Source organism: Danio aesculapii, chromosome 24, assembly GCF_903798145.1.
Source record: "Danio aesculapii chromosome 24, fDanAes4.1, whole genome shotgun sequence".
NCBI classification, from domain to species: domain Eukaryota; kingdom Metazoa; phylum Chordata; class Actinopteri; order Cypriniformes; family Danionidae; genus Danio; species Danio aesculapii.
Window position 1 is genome coordinate 21,472,432 of NC_079458.1, and position 20,487 is coordinate 21,492,918.

General features: G+C 38.6%; 1 protein-coding gene across 1 annotated transcript in view; it reads left to right on the forward strand.

Moving 5' to 3' along the window:
* The window catches only part of ctdspla (CTD (carboxy-terminal domain, RNA polymerase II, polypeptide A) small phosphatase-like a), a 79,127-nt gene that overhangs the window by 43,209 nt on the left and 15,431 nt on the right, over nt 1-20,487 (forward strand). Inside the window, 2 exon segments of the mRNA XM_056450350.1 lie at nt 8,276-8,308; nt 15,391-15,492. Coding sequence (XP_056306325.1) covers nt 8,276-8,308; nt 15,391-15,492 — 135 coding nt within the window.

A 20,487-nucleotide genomic window follows, 5' to 3' on the forward strand; every position in this document is an offset into this window, starting at 1 on the left:
AATAACGACGACAACATGAGCACCCCCGATCACTTTCAAGAGCTGGTGGACCAGTTGAAGCGGATTCTACAGCCACCAGCTCCACTTTCCAACGCACCACCAGCACCGAGCACTTCCGCCTCCACAGTTTCTTCTTCGGCCCTTCCTTCCAGTCCCATGGCCCGACCAGCGCCCTACTCAGGCGGAGCGGGGGAGTGCAATGGTTTTCTGTTACAATGTTCCCTCATATTCGAAATGCAACCTTCTCTATATCCCACAGATAAGTCAAAGATCGCCTACATCGTATCACTACTCTCTGGGCCTGCACTTAAATGGGCTGAGACGATCTGGAACCAAGCCGGGCCGGTCATGAATTCCATCACTACCTTCACGGAGTATTTCAAAGAGGTGTTTGGACGTTCTGATGGGGAAGTAGCCGCTGGAGAGCAGCTGTATCATCTAAAGCAAGGTACTCTATCTACACAGGAATATGCTCTCCGGTTTCGCACTCTAGCAGCTGCAAGTGGATGGAATGAGAGATCGTTGTTGACCACGTACCGGCTCGGCTTGGAACCCACTCTCCGAATCCAGCTGGCCACATTAGATGATACTATGGGTCTGGAGAGATTCATCCAACATTCTCTCCGATGTTCCGATCGTCTCCGTTCCTATCAACAGGACACCATCACCCCCTCGTCTGCACTCCTCCAATCGCCTGAGTCAACAGCCTCTCCAGAACCAGAACCCATGATAATAGAGTCTGGAAGACTGACATCAGCGGAACGACAGAGGAGGCTGACCCGGGGTCTGTGTCTATACTGCGGTGTCAGTGGACACACCCGTATGGAGTGTCCCCTTCGTCCCATTCGGACTTCAGTGAGTGTATTCAGTACGAATATTGAACAATGTAAACCACTTACTACCACCGTACAAATAACTACTGCCTCTATTTCTCTCCTTGTCACAGCCCTCATCGACTCCGGGTCAGCAGGGAACTTCATCTCCCAATCCCTCTGTCGTCAACTCCACCTACGTACTGAGGCGTCCTCGCATATATACCAGATACAACCGATAACCCAGTGCACTCGATCTTCGACCCGTATCCATCGACAATGCGAAGACATCCTTCTTCAAGTGGGGTTGTTACATCAAGAGAGGATTCAATTTCTGGTTCTGGAGGGTGCAAATATGGACATCATTCTAGGGCGCCCGTGGCTGGTGAAGCACGATCCCATCATCTCTTGGGGCACAGGAGAGATAAAGAAATGGGGATCTGGATGTACACCTACCTGTTTTCCAAATCTCCCTCTTCAAGGTCGGAACCCCATTTCTTTGTTTACAACATCGGTCGAGAGTCCTCCTGAGAAGCAGTCTATCCACATTCCTAAGGAGTACAGCTCCTTTCATGATGTCTTCTGCCCCAAGAGAGCTTCCCAGCTACCGCCGCATCGGCCATGGGACTGCGCGATCGACCTAGTTCCAGATGCCCAGTTGCCAAGAGGTAGGATCTACCCGCTCTCGCTTCCAGAGAATCAGGCAATGGAAGATTACATAAGGGAGGCTCTGAGTCAGGGGTACATACGTCACTCAAAATCACCAGCCGCCTCAAGCTTCTTCTTTGTGGCCAAGAAGGACGGAGGGCTGCGTCCATGCATCGACTACAGGGTCCTAAATAACGGTACAGTAAAATACCGATATCCCCTTCCTCTGGTACCAGCCGCTTTGGAACAGCTCCGAGAAGCTAAAGTCTTCACTAAATTGGACCTCCGCAGCGCGTATAATCTGATAAGAATACGTGAGGGGGACCAATGGAAGACAGCATTCGTGACCCCTACTGGCCACTATGAATATGAGGTCATGCCTTACGGTCTGGTCAACGCCCCCTCCGTATTCCAAAACTTCATTCATGAAGTCCTCCGGGAGTTTCTTCACCACTTTGTAATAGTGTACATAGATGACATCCTCATTTACTCCCGGAGTGAGGCCGAACATCGCCAACACGTTGCGGAGGTCCTACACACATTGAGAGAACATCACCTCTACCTCAAAGCGGAGAAATGCTCATTCCACCAGAAGTCGATTCATTTCTTGGGATACATCATTGACCAAACCGGTATACGTATGGATGGGAAGAAAATTGAGGCTGTTCTATCCTGGTCAGAACCCACTTCCATTAAGGAGCTCCAGAGGTTTCTTGGGTTGCTAACTTTTATAGACGGTTTATCAAGGACTACAGCAGGATTACATCACCTCTCACTAATCTCCTCAAGGGTAAACCCAAAGGACTGGAGTGGACCAAAGAAGCAGCCGCAGCCTTCCGCCTTCTTAAGAAGGAGTTCACAAGGGCCCCACTCCTGACTCATCCTGACCCAAATCTTCCTTTCGTGGTGGAAGTGGACGCATCCACCACCGGCGTCGGGGCAGTATTATCCCAACATCATGATACACCGCCCCGACTGCATCCCTGTGCCTATTTCTCTCGGAAGTTGAGCCCGGCGGAGCAGAATTACAGCATAGGAGACAGGGAGCTTCTAGCAATCAAGCTAGCCTTGGAGGAGTGGCGTCACTGGTTGGAGGGAGCCAAACATCCGTTCCAGGTGATCACAGATCACAAAAACCTCCAATATATCAAAGAGGCCAAGAGACTATGTCCACGTCAAGCCAGATGGTCACTTTTCTTCTCACGTTTTGATTTCTCCATTTCCTATCGTCCAGGACCCAAGAATCTAAGAGCAGACGCTCTCTCTCGTTTACACGAGCATCACGATCATGAAGAACTCCCAACGAAGATTCTTCCCGAACACATCTCCATTTGTCCGATCACCTGGAACGCTCCTCCAGTCGTTGCCACTCCGGAAGCCCCTGCTCCGCCGGGATGCCCTCCTCATCGGCAGTTCATACCACCTGAACACCGGGTAGATCTGATCCACTCCTTACATACCTCGCTAGGCACTGGACATCCAGGGATCAACAATACTCTCTCGCTAGTATCCCAACGATTCTGGTGGCCAAACATGGCAAGGGATGTGAGGCAATATGTTCAGGGCTGTAAGGACTGTGCCCAATCCAAGAGCCCACGTCATCTACCCGCTGGAAAGCTCCATCCCTTGCCGATTCCGAACCGTCCCTGGTCACACCTAGGAGTGGACTTTATCACTGACCTCCCCTCGTCAGAAGGTAATACCTGTATTCTAGTCATCGTAGATAGATTCTCAAAGTTTGTCAAACTAATCCCTCTGAAAGGTCTTCCCACAGCCTTTGAAACAGCCGACAATATCTTTAATCAAGTCTTCAGGTCATTTGGTATTCCAGAAGATATTGTGTCGGACAGAGGTCCACAGTTCATCTCACGTCTATGGAAAGCCTTCTTCAAGCTCCTAGGTGTGGCCGTCAGCCTCTCTTCTGGATATCATCCCCAAACCAACGGGCAGACAGAGAGGAAGATTCAGGAGGTGGGACGGTTCCTGAGGACCTTCTGCAGTGGTCACCAGAGCTCCTGGAGCCAGTATTTGGGCTGGGCAGAATATGCCCAAAATTCACTGCGGCAACCCTCCACCGGACTCACGCCATTCCAGTGCGTCCTGGGCTTCCAACCACCGCTCTTTCCCTGGGATGGCGAACCATCTGATGTCCCCGCAGTGGATCACTGGTTCCGGGAGAGCGAGAGAGTCTGGGACGAGGCTCATCAACATCTGCAGAGGGCAGTCCGTCGAAGCAAGGTAACCGCCGATAGAAGAAGGTCTGAAGAACCCAGATACACACCCGGACAAAAGGTGTGGCTATCCACCCGGGACATACGCATGCGACTGCCCTCTCGCAAGTTAAGTCCCCGATTTGTTGGTCCCTTCACCATCGTGGAACAGGTTAACCCCGTCACCTACAAACTACAATTACCCTCTCACTACCGTATTCACCCTACATTCCACGTATCACTCCTGAAACCCTATCACGATCCTGTTCTTCCCTCCACAGAGCCTGACCACGAAGAGGAACCCCCTCCTCCACTGCTCCTAGAAGAAGGAGCCGTCTACGCAGTGAAGGAGATCTTGCGTTCCCGACGTCGTGGTGGCCAGTTGGAGTACCTGGTGGACTGGGAAGGGTACGGCCCCGAAGAAAGGACATGGGTTCCCAGAGCTGATATTCTCGATCCTAGTCTCATGGTGGAGTTTCATGAGAGCCACCCTGAGTTCCCAGCGCCTAGAGGCAGAGGGAGACCACCACGGCGTCGGAGGTGTCGGCCCTCAGGAGCGGGCCCTGGGGAGGGGGTACTGTCACGGATTGGTCAGGCTCTCACGATCCCCACTCACGAAGATCACCATCACCTGACTTCTAATGAGCACACAGCTGCATCACATTCACGAGCACCAGATAAAAGCACAGCACTCCAGTCGTCATTGTCCGGGCTCGTCTCGACGAAAGCGGACAACTGAGCGACCACTCAGCGTAGTCATCCTCAGCTAAAACAAACGCTTACTTACCTGTTCTCTTTGTATTCCTCCTAGTCTTCCTGGTCCACCCGAATCGTCCTGTCTTCCAGTCCTTCCAAGTCTGTGTCATCCTCTGTCAGCTGTATCTGGTGTGTGCTGTCCATCCTCGTGTATTCCTGTTACCCAGCCACGGAGGAAAAGACCCCAACATCATTCCTGATCCTCCTGGCTATCCTTCATGTGCTCCTTGTTGTCATTTAATAAACACCCTAACGTTTCCTTACCTCTGTCTCCTGTCCGCTTCATAACAAAAGGGGGTTTAATAATTCTGATTTCAAGTGTGTGTGTGTGTGTGTGTGGGTGTGTATATACACATACATATATAGTGTACTAAATCAAAAATAACCGATAGAAAGTTTTAAATCTGAATCCAATGTTCAGATGTTGGTGCTAGAAATAAATGCAAAATGTTTCATGAGATTCATTATTAGCATATTAAATGTAAGATTTTTGAACATTTGTAAAGAAATTGTTTTTGCAATTTTTAATGTAATCGATCAGCTACGTGTAAGTTTTAGTTAAATATTTCACACCTGCAGCGTCTTGCCTTAATGACACTTATAACAAAATCTGTGTGCATGAAATTGGACAGCCTAGTTTGCTGTGATTGAACACAAGCTCAGAATAACGCCTGTTTATCAGCAAACTAGCTGAGTGTTTTGTTTTTTGCTTTTTATTTCTTCTTGTTTGTGAGCTGCACCGAATGCAGGCTCTGTGCACGCTGTTCCTGTGTCCATACCACAAAGTTTTCCAGCTGTTCCGAACTCGCTGAACCCACCGTTATGTTTACCATCCCGTTCCAGAAATGATGGACCCGCTTCCCCTCACACACATTCTTCAATTTCCACACACATATAGTACATATATAAATATATACAAACACACACACTCTCTCTCTCTTTCACATTCCAGAGCTGGCTCTTTAATTCCAACAAAGTGTGTGTGTCTTGTGTGATTGATTACTTGCTGCCCAGTTTGTTCCTTCCCCTCCTTTTCTTTTCTTTTTTTTCTCTGTCTGCCATTTCTGCGTACACTTTTAGGAGGAATATAAGAACGAGCTGTGCCTGCTGATGGTGGTGTTTATTTGCACATGTCATCTGCTCTGTTTATTAGATTAATAAAGTAATTATGCGAAGCAGGTCACCATGCAGGAAGGTTAAAAATAGAGGAGGGCTCTGTAATATCTCAATTGTTTCTTAGGGATGAAAATCAGATTGAGTGTTTTAGTGGTGTCTCCTGTTGTCTGATTGTTCTCTGGAGGAACAGAAAGCGTTATGTTTAGTTGATGTAGAGCTACTAATCTTAAGATTTTTAGACAATTGCTAAAATGTTACATTGTACAGATTTTGAAATTCAATCAATCAATCAAAGTTTATTTATTTTCTCAAATATTTTACATTTCACTAAGTAAAATGTATATAAAATATAATGTGGTTTAAATATTTTTATTATTAGAAATAATTTAGCAGACATTCACTTGTAGAATACACTTATATAAACATAAAACTTGCTTTTTAACAATTAGACATTTGAAAAAATAAAATTAAAAAATAAATAAAAAAACAAAAAAAAAACAACAACCAACAGTAATAAACAACAACAAAATAATAATTAGAAAATAATAACATAAAAATAATAATTAAACAAAATAAATAAACGTGCATTCCCCCAACCAATCACCCAACCTTGTTATCCAATGGGAAAAGTAGGTTCTTAAGGCATAGTAAACATATTATTCAGAAAGGAAATAAAAGAGGACCAATTTTTTTTTAAATAACAATACCTTTTCTATTAGGATATACCTGATTTTTTTCCAGATGTAATGTACCTGTTAACTTTGTCAGCCATAATTGAATTTAAATTAGAGTTGGAACTTTTTTCCAAAACTAAAGGATACGATTTTTGACAGAGATCAACCCATATAAAACAAACTGTTGTTGTACAGACTGTGTAAGTCTCAAATTTTTCGGAAACTCCAAATATGATTAATATAGGATCTGGTTCAATCAGAATGTCTAATATATCTGAAAAAATGTGAAATATTTTGTTCCAGAAACTTGCACAACATAGGAATGAGACGGGTTGGAATCTTAAAACTGACATTTGTCACACAATGGCAACACTTCTGGAAATATTTTATTCAATTTACACTTGGAATAATGAAACCTATGAAGCACTTTACACTAAATGTCTTCTGTTAATGGAACATCTGTGAACCAGTTCAAGACTTTGTTCCCAAAATTCACTTGGAATTTCTACTTCAAGATCTTCTTCTAATGCAGATTTAATGTTCTCCAAAGATAGACTTTTTACCTGTACTAAACCCTTGTAAAGCAAGGAAATGGACATCTTTCCAGAAATGTGTCCAGATACATGGGTGATGCCGTGGCATAATTAGAAATGTTGCTCTTCACAAAGTCTCTCATTTGAAGGTATCTAAAGAAGTGATTAGAAGGAATACTGTATTTCTCACTTAGCTGCTGAAATGAAGCAAATTGTCCATCTACATCTAACATCGAAGGCCGAAAAGGGGGGTTAGCTAAGATGGAGAGTGTAAAAAATATCATTTAAAATACACACATATATAACTTTGAATTTAAAATATTGCATGTTATTCTTATTTTTATTATTCTTATTATTATTCTTCTTCTTCTTATTATTATTATTGTCTCAGAAATGTCAAAATTTTTACTGAATGTACGTCCAGACATTTATAATACTCTAAATATTATTACACAGCGCTGTAACCTAGATACCTACCTGGGAAATATTTTCAGGTGCTGCGTAATATCATTGCGCCTGCTGTAGCCATGGTACTGCAACAAAGTTCTTTGATTATTACGCCAGACTGAGAACATAGTTCCTAGCCAACAGGCAACTTCTTATTTTCTGTTGGTTTTAGTACATGATGTAACTACAGAAGAGTCGAGCTTTGAATAAGAAAATTATCAAACCTTTTTTTTTTTTTAACATGCTAATGGTCTAATCCGATTCAATGATTTATGCTAAGCTAAGATATTTATGCTCCCACAAGACCCGGAGACCAGCTACATGGATTAAAAAAAGAAAGTAAAACTCAGATTCAACCCCAGTGGAGTTGAACTCTCAAAAATGGAGTGTTTCTTTAAACACCTTTTATCGGACATGTTTATTTACAAAATATGTTTTCACCAAAATGACTGGTGCAAAATGAACAAAAACACTAGTTATTTCAACACATTTCAGTGTCTTATGTCAGCTTTTCAGCATATTTACCCTTGACTCCTTTTCTGTTTCTTGTTCTTTCTGTCTATTACACATATTCAAACACACACACACACACACACACACACACTCAGACGCTGGGCAGTGTACCATGTGAAATGACCTCCCTGTCCGCCATGGTGAAACTTTAAGCCACGGCACTCCACAAACACTCATGTTTGCTGCCAAAGCAGGTACAGGCAGCTATAAATGGATCTGATTCAGATCACATTACCACCGATGTTTGCCTGCGAATGACTCTCGATCTGCAGAGGAATGTCTTTTCATTTTACATGTGCACGTGCTCTTAGCTGCCCTGTTTTAGACCCACAGAAACGTTAAACTAAACCCATGTGTTTTCCAGATTACACTGCGAACAAGATGTGATTTCTGTCAGCATGTCTGTCTTCTGTGACTTAGTCTGTCATGTGATAATAATGAACAACTGTTCATAATATCTGTTGTGTTGTGTGCTTTCACAGTGTCTTGTTTGTTGTACCCGTTTGTTTTGTTTTTTGATGGTTCTCTTTTTCCCCGTTTTGTCTCTCTCTGGTTTTATTTCTCAGTGTGATCAGGTCCAGGTCATTCCTATTCCCAGTGTATGTATTATCTTTTTTATTTTGCCTGCATGCTTGCATAGATTTTCTCCTTAGAGAGAAACCTGCCTGGCTTTTTTTTCTCCTGGATTTAATTTCTTTGTTACTTACATAAGCAGTATCTTGGAAAACAGCCACATATTATGCACAAATGACTCATAAATTAAATTGCGGGCATTCAGTTGTTAAACATTTTAATTGGCTTAATTACATGAAGTTGGCTTAATTAGATTATTGTGACAAATGCATTGAACCGATATTCGAAAAACTGGCTTTAATGGTCAATAACTTAGGCAGAGCTGAGCTCCAGCAAGGGGGAGGTTGAGCTCCAGCTCCTCCTTCTTTGCACTACTTCTACGAGTGATGGCACTCGGGTTGGGGTTAAGGTTGGGGTGGGTGTATGCATTAAAACAGCTTAGGGGGAGCGAGAGCTCAAGCTCCCCCTCGCTGGAGCTCAAGTGGCTCTGCAGCGAGCAGTGTCTCCTTATAATTATGACAAATCAAAACAAATTATATGTATCATTTTCATTTTTTATCTGGCATAAATGAACTAGGGATGCAACCAACAACTATACATTATGTTAATTAATTAACCTAAATAAATGGCTAAATTAAATAACCTACATTTAAATCAATATATTGCACAATAAATTAAGGTTTGATCGTAAAAATTCCTCTCAAAGTCTTTTTTTTCTAAATGTTTCCTTTTCAGGTGTTGATGCTTCATGCTGTTGCTGTTATAATATAATAAATCTATACCATTTTTGATTTGCCTCACATTTGCACATTTGAGTGATGCAATGTGCATCGCTCATGCTAATGGCATTGACTGAAATGGTTATTTCATTCAAAGCATTAAAATCGAATTTCAAAGTTAAAATTATATTATATATTATTATATATTAATTAAAAATATTGATGTTCACTAATTATTAGTGTTGATTCAGCCAGTTATATCCACAAATTGTGGCAGCCCTAAAATGAACTAATAGAACTGAACACACTTTTAATCAGTATTGATTAAATCAGATGTCATGTGCTATATTTTTCATATCTATGTACAGTGGTGTGAAAAAGGTTTACCTCCTTACTGATTTCTTAGTTTGTTTGTATGTTTGTCACACTTTGATGTTTCAGATCATCAAACTATTTAAATACTAGTTTTGAAATTAAGGTTTTTGTTATTAAAGGGAAACAAAATTCAAAACTACATAGCTATTTGGGGAAAAAGTGGTTGTACCCCCCTGATAACTCGTGTTCATCACACCTGAGTTTCTTTTCTCTAGGTTCTAGCCACATCCAGGCATGATTGCAGCCACACTTGTTTGCAATCAAGAAATGACTTAAATAGGACCTGCCTGACAAAACGAAGTAGACCAAAAGATCCTCAAAAACTAGACATCATGCCAAAATCCAAAGAAAGTCAAAAACAAATGAGAAAGAAAATAATTTAAATCTACCAGTCTGGAAAAGTTCATTCATTTTCTTTTTGGCTTAGTCCCTTTATTAATCCGGGGTCGCCACAGCAGAATGAACTGCCAACTAATCCAGAACATGTTTTCCTAACCCTTCCAGCCGCAACACTACGGACAATTTAGCCTCCCAATTCAGCTGTACCGCATGTCTTTGGACTGTGGGGGAAACCGGAGCACCCGGAGGAAACCCACGCGAACGCAGGGAGAACATGCAAACTCCACACAGAAACCCCAACTGACCCAGCCGAGGCTCGAACCTGCGACCTTCTTGCTGTGAGCCGACAGCACTACCTACTGCACATGGCTTAAAAACAACATCACATTTCAGAAAAAAGGACATTATTCAAACAGTAAAATGTGTGGTGGTGGTAGCGCGATAGTCTGTTTTTCTGCTTCTTGACCTGGAAGACTTGCTGTGATAAATGGAACCATGAATTCTGCCATGTACCAAAATATCCTGAAGGAGAATGTCCGGCCAGCTGTTAGTGACCTCAAGCTGAAGCAAACTTGGGTTTTGCAGCAGTACAATGATCCAAAGTGCACCAGCCTACTTCTGAATGACAGAAGAAAAACTAAATGAAGACTTTGGAGTGGCCTAGTCAAAGTCCTAATCTAATTCAAATGCTGTTGAATGATCTTAAAAAGGCAGTTTATGCTCTCAAACCCTCCAATGGACTGAAATTCCTCCCCAGCACTGTAACACACTCATTGCTAGTTATCGAAAATGCTTGATTGCAGTTTTTGCTCCTAAGGGTGGCAAAGGGCAACACAGGGCTATGTAATTTTGGATTTTGTTTTCCCCTAATAATAAAAACCTTAATTTCAAAACTGCATGGTGTGTTTACTTGTGTTGTCTTTGACTAATAACTAAAATTTTAATTTGTTTGAAGATCTGAAAAATTAAAATGTAACAAACATGCAAAAAAAAAGAAAAAGAAAAAAAAAAGAAATCAGTTTTATAGTAGGGCTGCACGATATTGAAGAAAAGAGCATTGCGATACTTTTTTGGTCCTACGATACATATTGCGATATTAAGTATGTTTTCACCAAATCACTGGAATAGCTCTATTTGGGGGAAAAAAATCGTAATTTTAACCAGACTGTGAGGATTTTGTAGCGGAGTGCATCTGCATAAAATACAATAAATCAATCTCAAGTATTGATAAATACAGTAAAGCAAAAATGCAAGTGAAATAAACTGTTTTCTGGGAGTCTAGCAATATTTAGGTACACAAATTGAATGAAATGTTATATTCATGTAACATACATAAAATACATTTAATACATACATACATAAAATGTTCACACAGTCACAAACTCTAAAAACACTTGCAAATGACAAACATTTACAAGTAACTTTACAATTTCATGAGTGTTTTCAACTGTGGCTCCTGGTCAACTACACTGAAAAAAAAAGTGTGCCGGAAAAAATCGGAAAATAACAGCCGTCAAATTACAGATGCTTACCGTAAAATAACAGATGTTAAATTACAGAAATTTTCTTAAATTTAAATTTCCGTTAAATTCCTGTAATTTATTTCATTTTTTTTTTTTACAGTGTATAATCTCAATTTGACATTGCAGATCCTATGATGTGACTAGATGCAAAGATTGCAATATCGATGCTGAAACTATATATTATTCAGCCTTATTTTATAGCCTCAGACACTTGGATTGAGTTGTATTCAAATTTGAATTCAGATGTAATCTGATGTATACAAATATAGTTGCATACAAGTACCTTTAAACAGAATATTCTGTTCATAATTTAAAGTGAAGGATCAGCCAAAATTGGAATTTCTGTCATCATTTAATCTGTTGTTTCTTCTGCAGAATACAAAAGATATTATAAGTTTTTACAATTAAAGTCAGTCAAGTGTTAAATACTGCTGATTGAATCACATTGAACATCATTATTTGGACTGTTTGTTTTTGTATAGTGTTCTTATTTCCAATAAAAAATATTAAATTAAATATTTCACTTAAAATTCTGAATTTGTGAAGTTCAGTTTATTTATTTACCAAAAAAAGGATAATTTGTCATCATTTACTCACCCTTGTGTCATTCTTCTGTCAAAGAATTTGTAAAGATAAAGTGATAGTTTATTTAAAAATAAGAGTTTTTCATTGTTTGTTCACCCTTGTGTCCAAACACAATTTCCAAACTTGTTCATTTTTATGGGGAACAAAAAAAGAAGCCCTTTAAATAAAACTTGAATTAAAAATGAGCTTTTTCAACAGTTGTTATTATGTCAATATATGTCTTATTTCAAATAATTCACTCGAAATTCAGAATTTATAAAGTTTGACCGATTAATTCACCTAAAATCATTATAATTTGTCATCATTTACTCACTCTTGTCATTTCAAAATGTGTTTTTTCTTCTGTCAAAAACACAAGAAGATACTGTATTTGGATGTATTTTTTTCTGTCAGCAAAAGTAAACTACATTCATTGACTTTTTTAACTTCTCTGTTCCACAAAAAGGCCGAAAAGATTGGGAACAAGAGGAGAATGTCTAAATGATGAAAGAATTTCCATTTTGGGTGAACTGGCCCTTTAAAAATAGACTGGTCTTACAGTCTTATTTTTAGGGAATTGAGAGCCTGATAGTGTAGTTACCAATAATCTGTACTCAAGGACAATAGCAATCTTCTAAATTGATCCCACGCAGCACCTGCTAGAGGAAGAGCATGTGGAGAGCTTTGTCGATGTGAGCCAGGTATTCACGCTGTGTCTGAGATAGGAAAGACCCAAATCCTGAAGCAAACTCCACCTGCTTCTGCCTGCTCAGCAAAAACACAGCATCCTCGCTGAGAAAATGCTGGCAGGCGGTTTCATTCTCACAGTAATTGTAATCAAACCTCGGATCTGCTGGTGTTTTCTGAGATGACAGCTGGGAATGTCTCACTGCCTGCTTCTAGACTATAATGGCTGAGATTTTCGTCTGCATGATGTCAAGGTTTTAGTTTCTTCTCTACAAGGCATTTTAAAAGTGTCTGTATTGTGGTCATTTAGTGAACCGCAAACAGGTTATATTAATGCTAGCAAGTGATATATTTTAGAGCATTTGAAAACTGTGAAAATGAATGCTGGGATTGATTGACACAGCATGGGTCTTTGGTTATGGTTACAGCATTGTTTGAAAGCCATAAACTTCTCAGAGTTATAATGTAATGTAATTGCATGTGCTCTTGGGGTATGCAGAAATCATGTGGTCTTGTTTGTGTATTCATGTGGGAAATTAATTCTCCCTCAATTAATTAAACAATGTCAAATGTATATATTAGTATTTGACAATGTTGAATATTTAATTGTATGCTCATTTCTCCTACACTGTAAAAAAATACTGGTTGCCTTAATTTTTTTAAGCTGAAACAAATTAACCTTATGAGTCATTTGAACTTTGACTTAAAACAGCTTATAAAATTAAGTTAGAATGTGATTATCTTAGTTTAGTTGGTTACAGTTTACTAAAAACCTATGTTGTCATGACTAATTGATCATGTAAGTTTTACAGTGTACATTTGAATGGCTTTTGCCTGCTTTACATACTTTTGTAAGTCCATTTCTACCACTGAAAAAAGTTATTTTGACATTTTTTTTTTTCTCAGAATTGTGAGTTTTTATCTGGCAATTCTGACTTTATAACTCACATTTGCAACTTTTTATGTCTGAGTTCTGACTTTACTCAGAATCGCGTGTTGAATGGTGATTTATAAAGTTAAAAATTGCAAGACATAAACTTACAGTTTCAAATTTACATCTCACAATTTTAAAGACATGAAAGTCTGAATTCTGAGATAAAATGTTGCAATAACCTTTTTCATTTTTATTTAGTGATGAAAACATGCTTCCATACTTTTGCATTAAGCATTCAATAAGTAATTTGGTAAAAACAAATAACTAAACAGAACTGATTTCATATAGTAGGAAATATATTCAAAATCAAACTATAATAAATAATGTATACAATTTATAATGTTAAAATATGATGTTGCAGTATCTAATTACTTTGTAGAATTAGTTTATTTTAGTTTTTATTTTCAAAATTTGTTCAATTGTTTTTTTTTTTAAACAAATAGTGTTGAATATACACTCACCGGCCACTTTATTAGGTACACCTTACTAGTACCGGGTTGGACGCACTTTTGCCTCCAGAATTGACTTAATCATTTGTGGTATAGATTCAACAAGGTACTGGAAATATTACTCAGAGATTTCGGCCCATATTGACATGATAGCATCACACGGTTGCTGCAGCTTTGCCGGCTTCATATCCATGATTGTCTTGACCATGGCTGCGTTTGAAATTGAATACTTCTTTACTATATAGTTTGCTAAAAACAATATGCAAGCAGAGTAGTAAGTTTGAATTCAAAGAATTCGAAAAACAGTATGTAAGAAATACCCGGATGACCTACTACTTCCGGCGACAGTCTGAAGTGTGCATCCAATGACGCCCTACAAGAGAATTCAAGAATGAGAGTGAAGCGACGCAACTGACGGGGGTAGGTCATGTGATCATGACAAAATAGAGGATGTAGTACGTCCGAGTTCCATTCATACTGCCCACATTCAAACTGTATAGTACATACTTTTCTAACGGTTGAGTAGTACATTTAGATTCAAATGCAGTACCTACTCAGTTGTAGGCAATTTCGGACGCAGCCCATGTGATTGACTGGTTCGAAATTTACATTAACGAGCAGTTGGACAGGTGTGCCTAATAAAGTGTAGAATAGAATTTAATATTTTTTAAGTGACAATTCTTTGTAAACCAATAGTTTTCCGCAGCAGCTGCTTTTCTTAGGGTCGCAAAAGTGTTACAGTTAGCGACTTTGGTACTTCTGAGAGTGGAAATGGAAATAAATGGATACTGTACTATACTGTATCCAACTGCATATAAATTTCATATGAATAGTTAAAAAAAAAACAATAGATCTGATTAGAGTTGATAATAGTTGTTGAAATCTGATGAGGTAGATGTACGTAATGGCAGTGAAAGGTCACGAAGGCCTCAGACAGATTCAAACTGGCACAGATAAATCATCCAGTCCTCCATGACCTTTATTCAACACTCATGCTCAAATGCACATGTGTAGGGTATTAGGCATATTACTGTCATGAATGTACATTTCTTATTCATGCATGCATGGGATGTGTATGACTTAGCTTGCATCTTTGAATAAGTGTGAGTGTGTTCCAGCCCCTTAGGCAAGTCCATCTGCCTCCCTCAGGTCAGGCTTAGTAAAGGACGTCTCTTTCCCATTTTCTGGCAGAGCGTCTGCAGAGGCAGCTTGTGCTTAGGCAGCATGATTTGGCAGTGAAGCCAAACTGAGGGACAGTCACTTTAACGCAGTGCTGTGATCGCTGTTTCAAGGTTATCCAAAAGCACTAGATACCAGCGCATCATTTGGGATTGATATTGGACAACAACAGAAGAATCTCCAGAGCATGTTGTGTCCCGTTGGAGGATGGACCATAGCTTTTGATTATTGCTTCGAATGTCTGGCTGATATGATAAGCATGCATCTTTTATCCTCTGCTGAACTGCTTGTTTGGCCTCTTCTCCTTTTTGTATTCAACTGTACTGTGTTTTTTTCCAGCCTCCAGCCAAATACATCTTGCCTGAGGTCAGCATTAATGATTACGGCAAGAACTGTGTGGTCATTGACCTGGACGAGACCCTTGTGCACAGCTCCTTCAAGGTACTTATTCACTCGCATAAACTAAAATACTAACATTTATCCTATGATATTTTATGTGTTAATAAAAGGAGATGTTGAATCTAATATTCACCTTTTCGTATGGGATTACCAAGTCTTTGTTACCCCCGTTAATCAATTTCTTCTATATTATATGACAAGCTTTTGAAAAATATGTATTTTTGACTTTAGTTTTGTATTCAAACCCAGTTAGCTGTCTGCATGTGGATTTCTTTTGAGGAAACAAATTTCTTCAAATGCATTTTGTATCATAAAGATCTTTCATGGAGGAGGAAACATGTGAATGTGTTCAAATTGAATATGGTGGAGAATGCGGGCAATATGTTAATTGTTACATTTTTATTCTGTACTTGCAAATGTTGTTAACAAGAGTTTAGTATATTAAGAAAATGATAAAAAAGAAAACAAAATTAAGGAAAAATTAAATCTGTATAATATACAGTACAAAATGGCTGCTGTGGTAACCAGAATTTACCATTGAAAATACAGTCGAAACCAAAATATATATTTTTTCCATTTATTGTAAACTATTGTATTTCATTATACAGTGGTAATACGCTTATTTCACACGACCGCCATTTTAAAACACGAAAACGAGGCTGCGGTGGGAAGAAACCCGGAAGTATAGGATCAGCACTGTAAACATTGCAGCAACATGCTATGTACTACAAACCCCCAGCTGTTGCCACGACTTCAAAATGCATATATGGTGTAAACATCACTTTACTATCATTCAGTTCAGTTTAATTTAAACAATTAAAAGCATATTAGACATTAAACAACATTACATCTTTCAGTGTAATACGTCAAAGTGTCCTCCTAGGCTTCAGTTCATGGCAGCAGGTAAACCGTGACGACTCTTCCCTGCTTCAGTCTTTGTAACTCGCTAAGCGATAAAACACTACAGTGCTCTGTAGCACACTCTCGTGTTGTCTGTAATAGTGTTGTCCCGGAACTGAAGTTTTAAAAACTTCCAATTCCCGCTAACATTCAAGCGCCGCTGAGCGCGCTCATAAACACTGCTGATTAACCATGAAGGTCATCAGTTCACCGATCTTCACCGAGTGCAAACACAGATACACGGACATTGGAGCGTTTAAAGCCGTGAAGATCAGATGAAGTGCGGTGAACTGATGACCTTCTCGGCCAATCACAGTCATTTCTGTAGAGCACGTGAACACAATGGCAAATCAGCGCTGTTTAAGAACGCCATCAACAGTGCTTAAATGTTAGCAGGGAATGGACTTTTTTTTTATTTCAGTACCGAAATTCAGTATCGTGACAAGTCTAATATAGTGAAAGAATCAGTTCATTAACTTGAGTTTGGGGATTCTGGGAAAGTTAATGTGCTGCTATTCACTGTACACTACCTGACAAAAGTCTTGTCGCCTATCCAAGTTTTAGGAACAGCAAATGATAAAAAGAAGTGGCTAATATGAAAGGTAAAGGCCTCTAGATAACACTTATTTTACCAAAAAAAAAAATATGATCATGCCTTGATTCTTAATTATTTAATTAGGACAGTAAGGTCTGACTTTGCTTAAACAAAAGTCTTGTCACTTAACAGAAATAATGTACAGTATAGAATATAAAGTCATGGTGCAGTGGAAAAAGTAATTAATATTGTGTATGACTCCCAAGAGCTTGGAGGACTGCATCCATACATCTCTGCAATGACTCAAATAACTTATTAATAAACTCATCTGGAATGGCAAGGAAAGCATTCTTGCAGGACTCCCAGAGTTCAAGATTGTTTGGATTCATCTTCAATGCCTCCTCCTTCATCTTACCCCAGACATGCTCAGTAATGTTTATGTCCGGTGACTGGGGTGGCCAATTCTGGAGCACCTTGACCTTCTTTGCTTTCAAGAACTTTGATGTGGAGGCTGAAGTATGAGAATGAGCGCTATCCGGCTGAAGAATTTACCCTCGCCTGTGTTTTGTAATGTAATGGGCAGCAGAAGTGTCTTGAGACCTCAGGCTGTTGATGTTGCCATCCACCCTGCAGATCTCTCACACACCCCTATACTCAATGTAACCCCAAGCCATGAATTTTCCTTCACCAAACTTGACTGATTTCTGTGAGAATCGTGGGTCCATGCGGGTTCCATTTATTTGTGATGATTAAGATGCAGTTCAACAGATGATTCATCAAAAAAATCTACCTTCTGCCACTTTTTAAATGACCAACTCGAAGTCAAGTTATTATTTGTTGCTCTTACAACTGGAATCGATGACAAGACTTTTGTCAGGTAGTGCATATTAAATAAACGTATCATTAATCAGCTAAAAGATCTTTACTATAGAATTCGTACCATTTTTTTGACCATTAAAATCTGCCATTTTTTAGTTGGTAATATGTATTTTTTATCATAATTCTGTCATCATCTGCATTATCTAACACTTTTAAAGAGTATTGTGAACTCTTGTGTTCCTACACCTAGTTAGCTGCATTTATGGAAAGCCTTTTTATATATATATATTGCAAAAAGTAGGCATGCCAGTTGTTCTCTCTCTTTAAGATTAATTGTTTTAGCTAAATGTTGATTAAAAGAAATATTTATTTACTTTCATTATTACAATATTCCTTATTACTTTACACAGTGTTCGCCTTTTTATTACTTTTGTTCTCCTTGTGCTTTGAAGAGTGTTCCAAAACCTACTTTGATGCCTATATAGGGCCCATATAGTCCCTTTATCAGGCAAAGAACCATATCTGGTAACTTCATTGACACTGATTAAAATAGATCTATTTATTTTCATTAACAGTTTAAAACTTATAATAGCCCCCATGAGTATCACTCCAAGGTTTATCCTAGGAGTCTTTCCCTTAGAGTGTCCTATAAAGGGTGTTTTTTTTTCAGTTGTCAGTTGTTCCTATTTTCAAGAATACTTGTTTTGACTACATTTAGTGCCATAGTTTTTTTTTTTTTTAAATCTCTCCAAATCTCTGAATGCATTACAATATGACATGGTGGAAAAAGCAGGCAGTGTTGATTATAAATGGATGTTTTTTCTGTCCACTGATAAATACAAATGTAGAATATAGAAGTTACCATTTATTTGTCTGCTTTGTTTGTTTTTTATTTTTATAAGACTGTTGCATTTTCAGCTTAGCAATACGGTAATGCCAGACTCTATTGGAATCCATTATAAATCAAGTCTTTAACACAAAGCACTGTTTGTATGGAGTTTCTGTGTATGTGAAGCCATTTCAAACTGATCACTTTTGAGGTTTGATTTCAGTTACAGTTTTCCTTTAAAAGACAGCTGTCAATGTATACACAATAATCTCAATAGTCTTCATTCATATATGAAAAAGTATAACTTGAGGGGGTTTTAATTGGCATGATGATTTGCTGCCACAGCCTAAGACATGATAACAGACAGCACTGGCAGAACTTTGAGAGCGTCGGGGTGGATTTTAAGTCCCAGATGAATTAAATCCTCTTCAGTGATTAAATGTTTGTCTGGTCCCTAGAAAGTAGTGCTTCAGGGAGCCACCTGCTGAGCATAGTGACCCACTTCTCTGCATCTTGGTTTTAGGCTGCTTTTTAAGTCATACACACACACACTCACACACACATATGGTCAAATAAACAACTTGACTGCACACAATCAGCCCAGATTTACATATATATACAGGCATCCAGCTTAATGCATACATGTCTCGCACAGCTGGACGAATCCTCGCTCCCAAGAGAGAACGACTGTGACAGATAGTGAATGTGTTTGCTCTAAGACTAATAACTGTGTTTTGGTAAAGCAAAGCCTGTCCTCCTTTAAAATGTCTGCCTGGCAGCTCCTGTTTTTGCTCAGAGACGAGAGAAAGGCGGCGACTGAGAGAAAGAGGCCCAGAGAGAGGGATGCATTCCTTTGTGCGCGTTCACAACCACGCACACACACATACACCCACCCTGACATCAAAACACACACTCGCGCTCACATGTTACATTAAGTAAGGTATGCTCACAGTTACACAACAAAAGAATTGACCGTGGCCGTACTTGTTTACAATGTATTTTGATACTCATGATTATTGTGTAGATATATATCGTTTACATTTGTGATTTGTGCATTTACACAATTACTTTACACACATTTACATAGTTAAGCTGCAAAATGGAATAAAATATAAACAACGTTACTTTTTAATCTTGTATTTTTACAGATTACTGTACAATAAAGTCAGGGTGCTTTTTAAAATAGCTTTTTAAGAAGCAAATAAATAAACTAATGGACATATATTTGCTTAACAAAAGAATTGTTGAGAAATTGTATTTAAAATATGATTGTTTGAGGTTTATATGAACATGTCTGATCATAATGAGTAAATAACCTCTTTGGAATGAATAGTATTTAATTGCTCAGAATGTGTAAAAATATATACACCACCGGTCAAAAGCTTGTGGTCATTTTTTATTCATGTTTTTTTTTTTAAGAAAATGATTCTGTTCATCAAGGCGGCATTTATTAAATGTAAAAAATGTATAAATTGTTAAATATTTATTAAAATTTCAAATAACTGCTTTCTTATTGTTTGTAGTTTCAAAATAAATTATTACTCCAGTCATTATTGCTTTTATTACTATTACCATTTACAATAATAATAACAACAATAATAATAATCAATATTAGAATGATTTCTGAAGGATCATGTGACTGAAGATTGGAGTAATGAAGCTGAAAATTCAAGTTTAAAATCACTTGAATAAATTATTAAATGAAATTATAAACTACTTTTTGTTATTTTAGAGTGCGATAACATTTCACAATTGTACAATTTGTACTGTATTTTTGATTAAATAAATGCAGCCTTTGTGAGCAGGAGAAGCTTATTTTAAAGCATTAAAAATCTTACTAACCACAAACTTTTGACTGGTAGTGTATAGTTAAAACATATCTTTGTTTAGTTTTTAAAGAAAATTGATAAATTTTACCTGCAAAACCGTTCTTTTACATGCCAAATAATATATA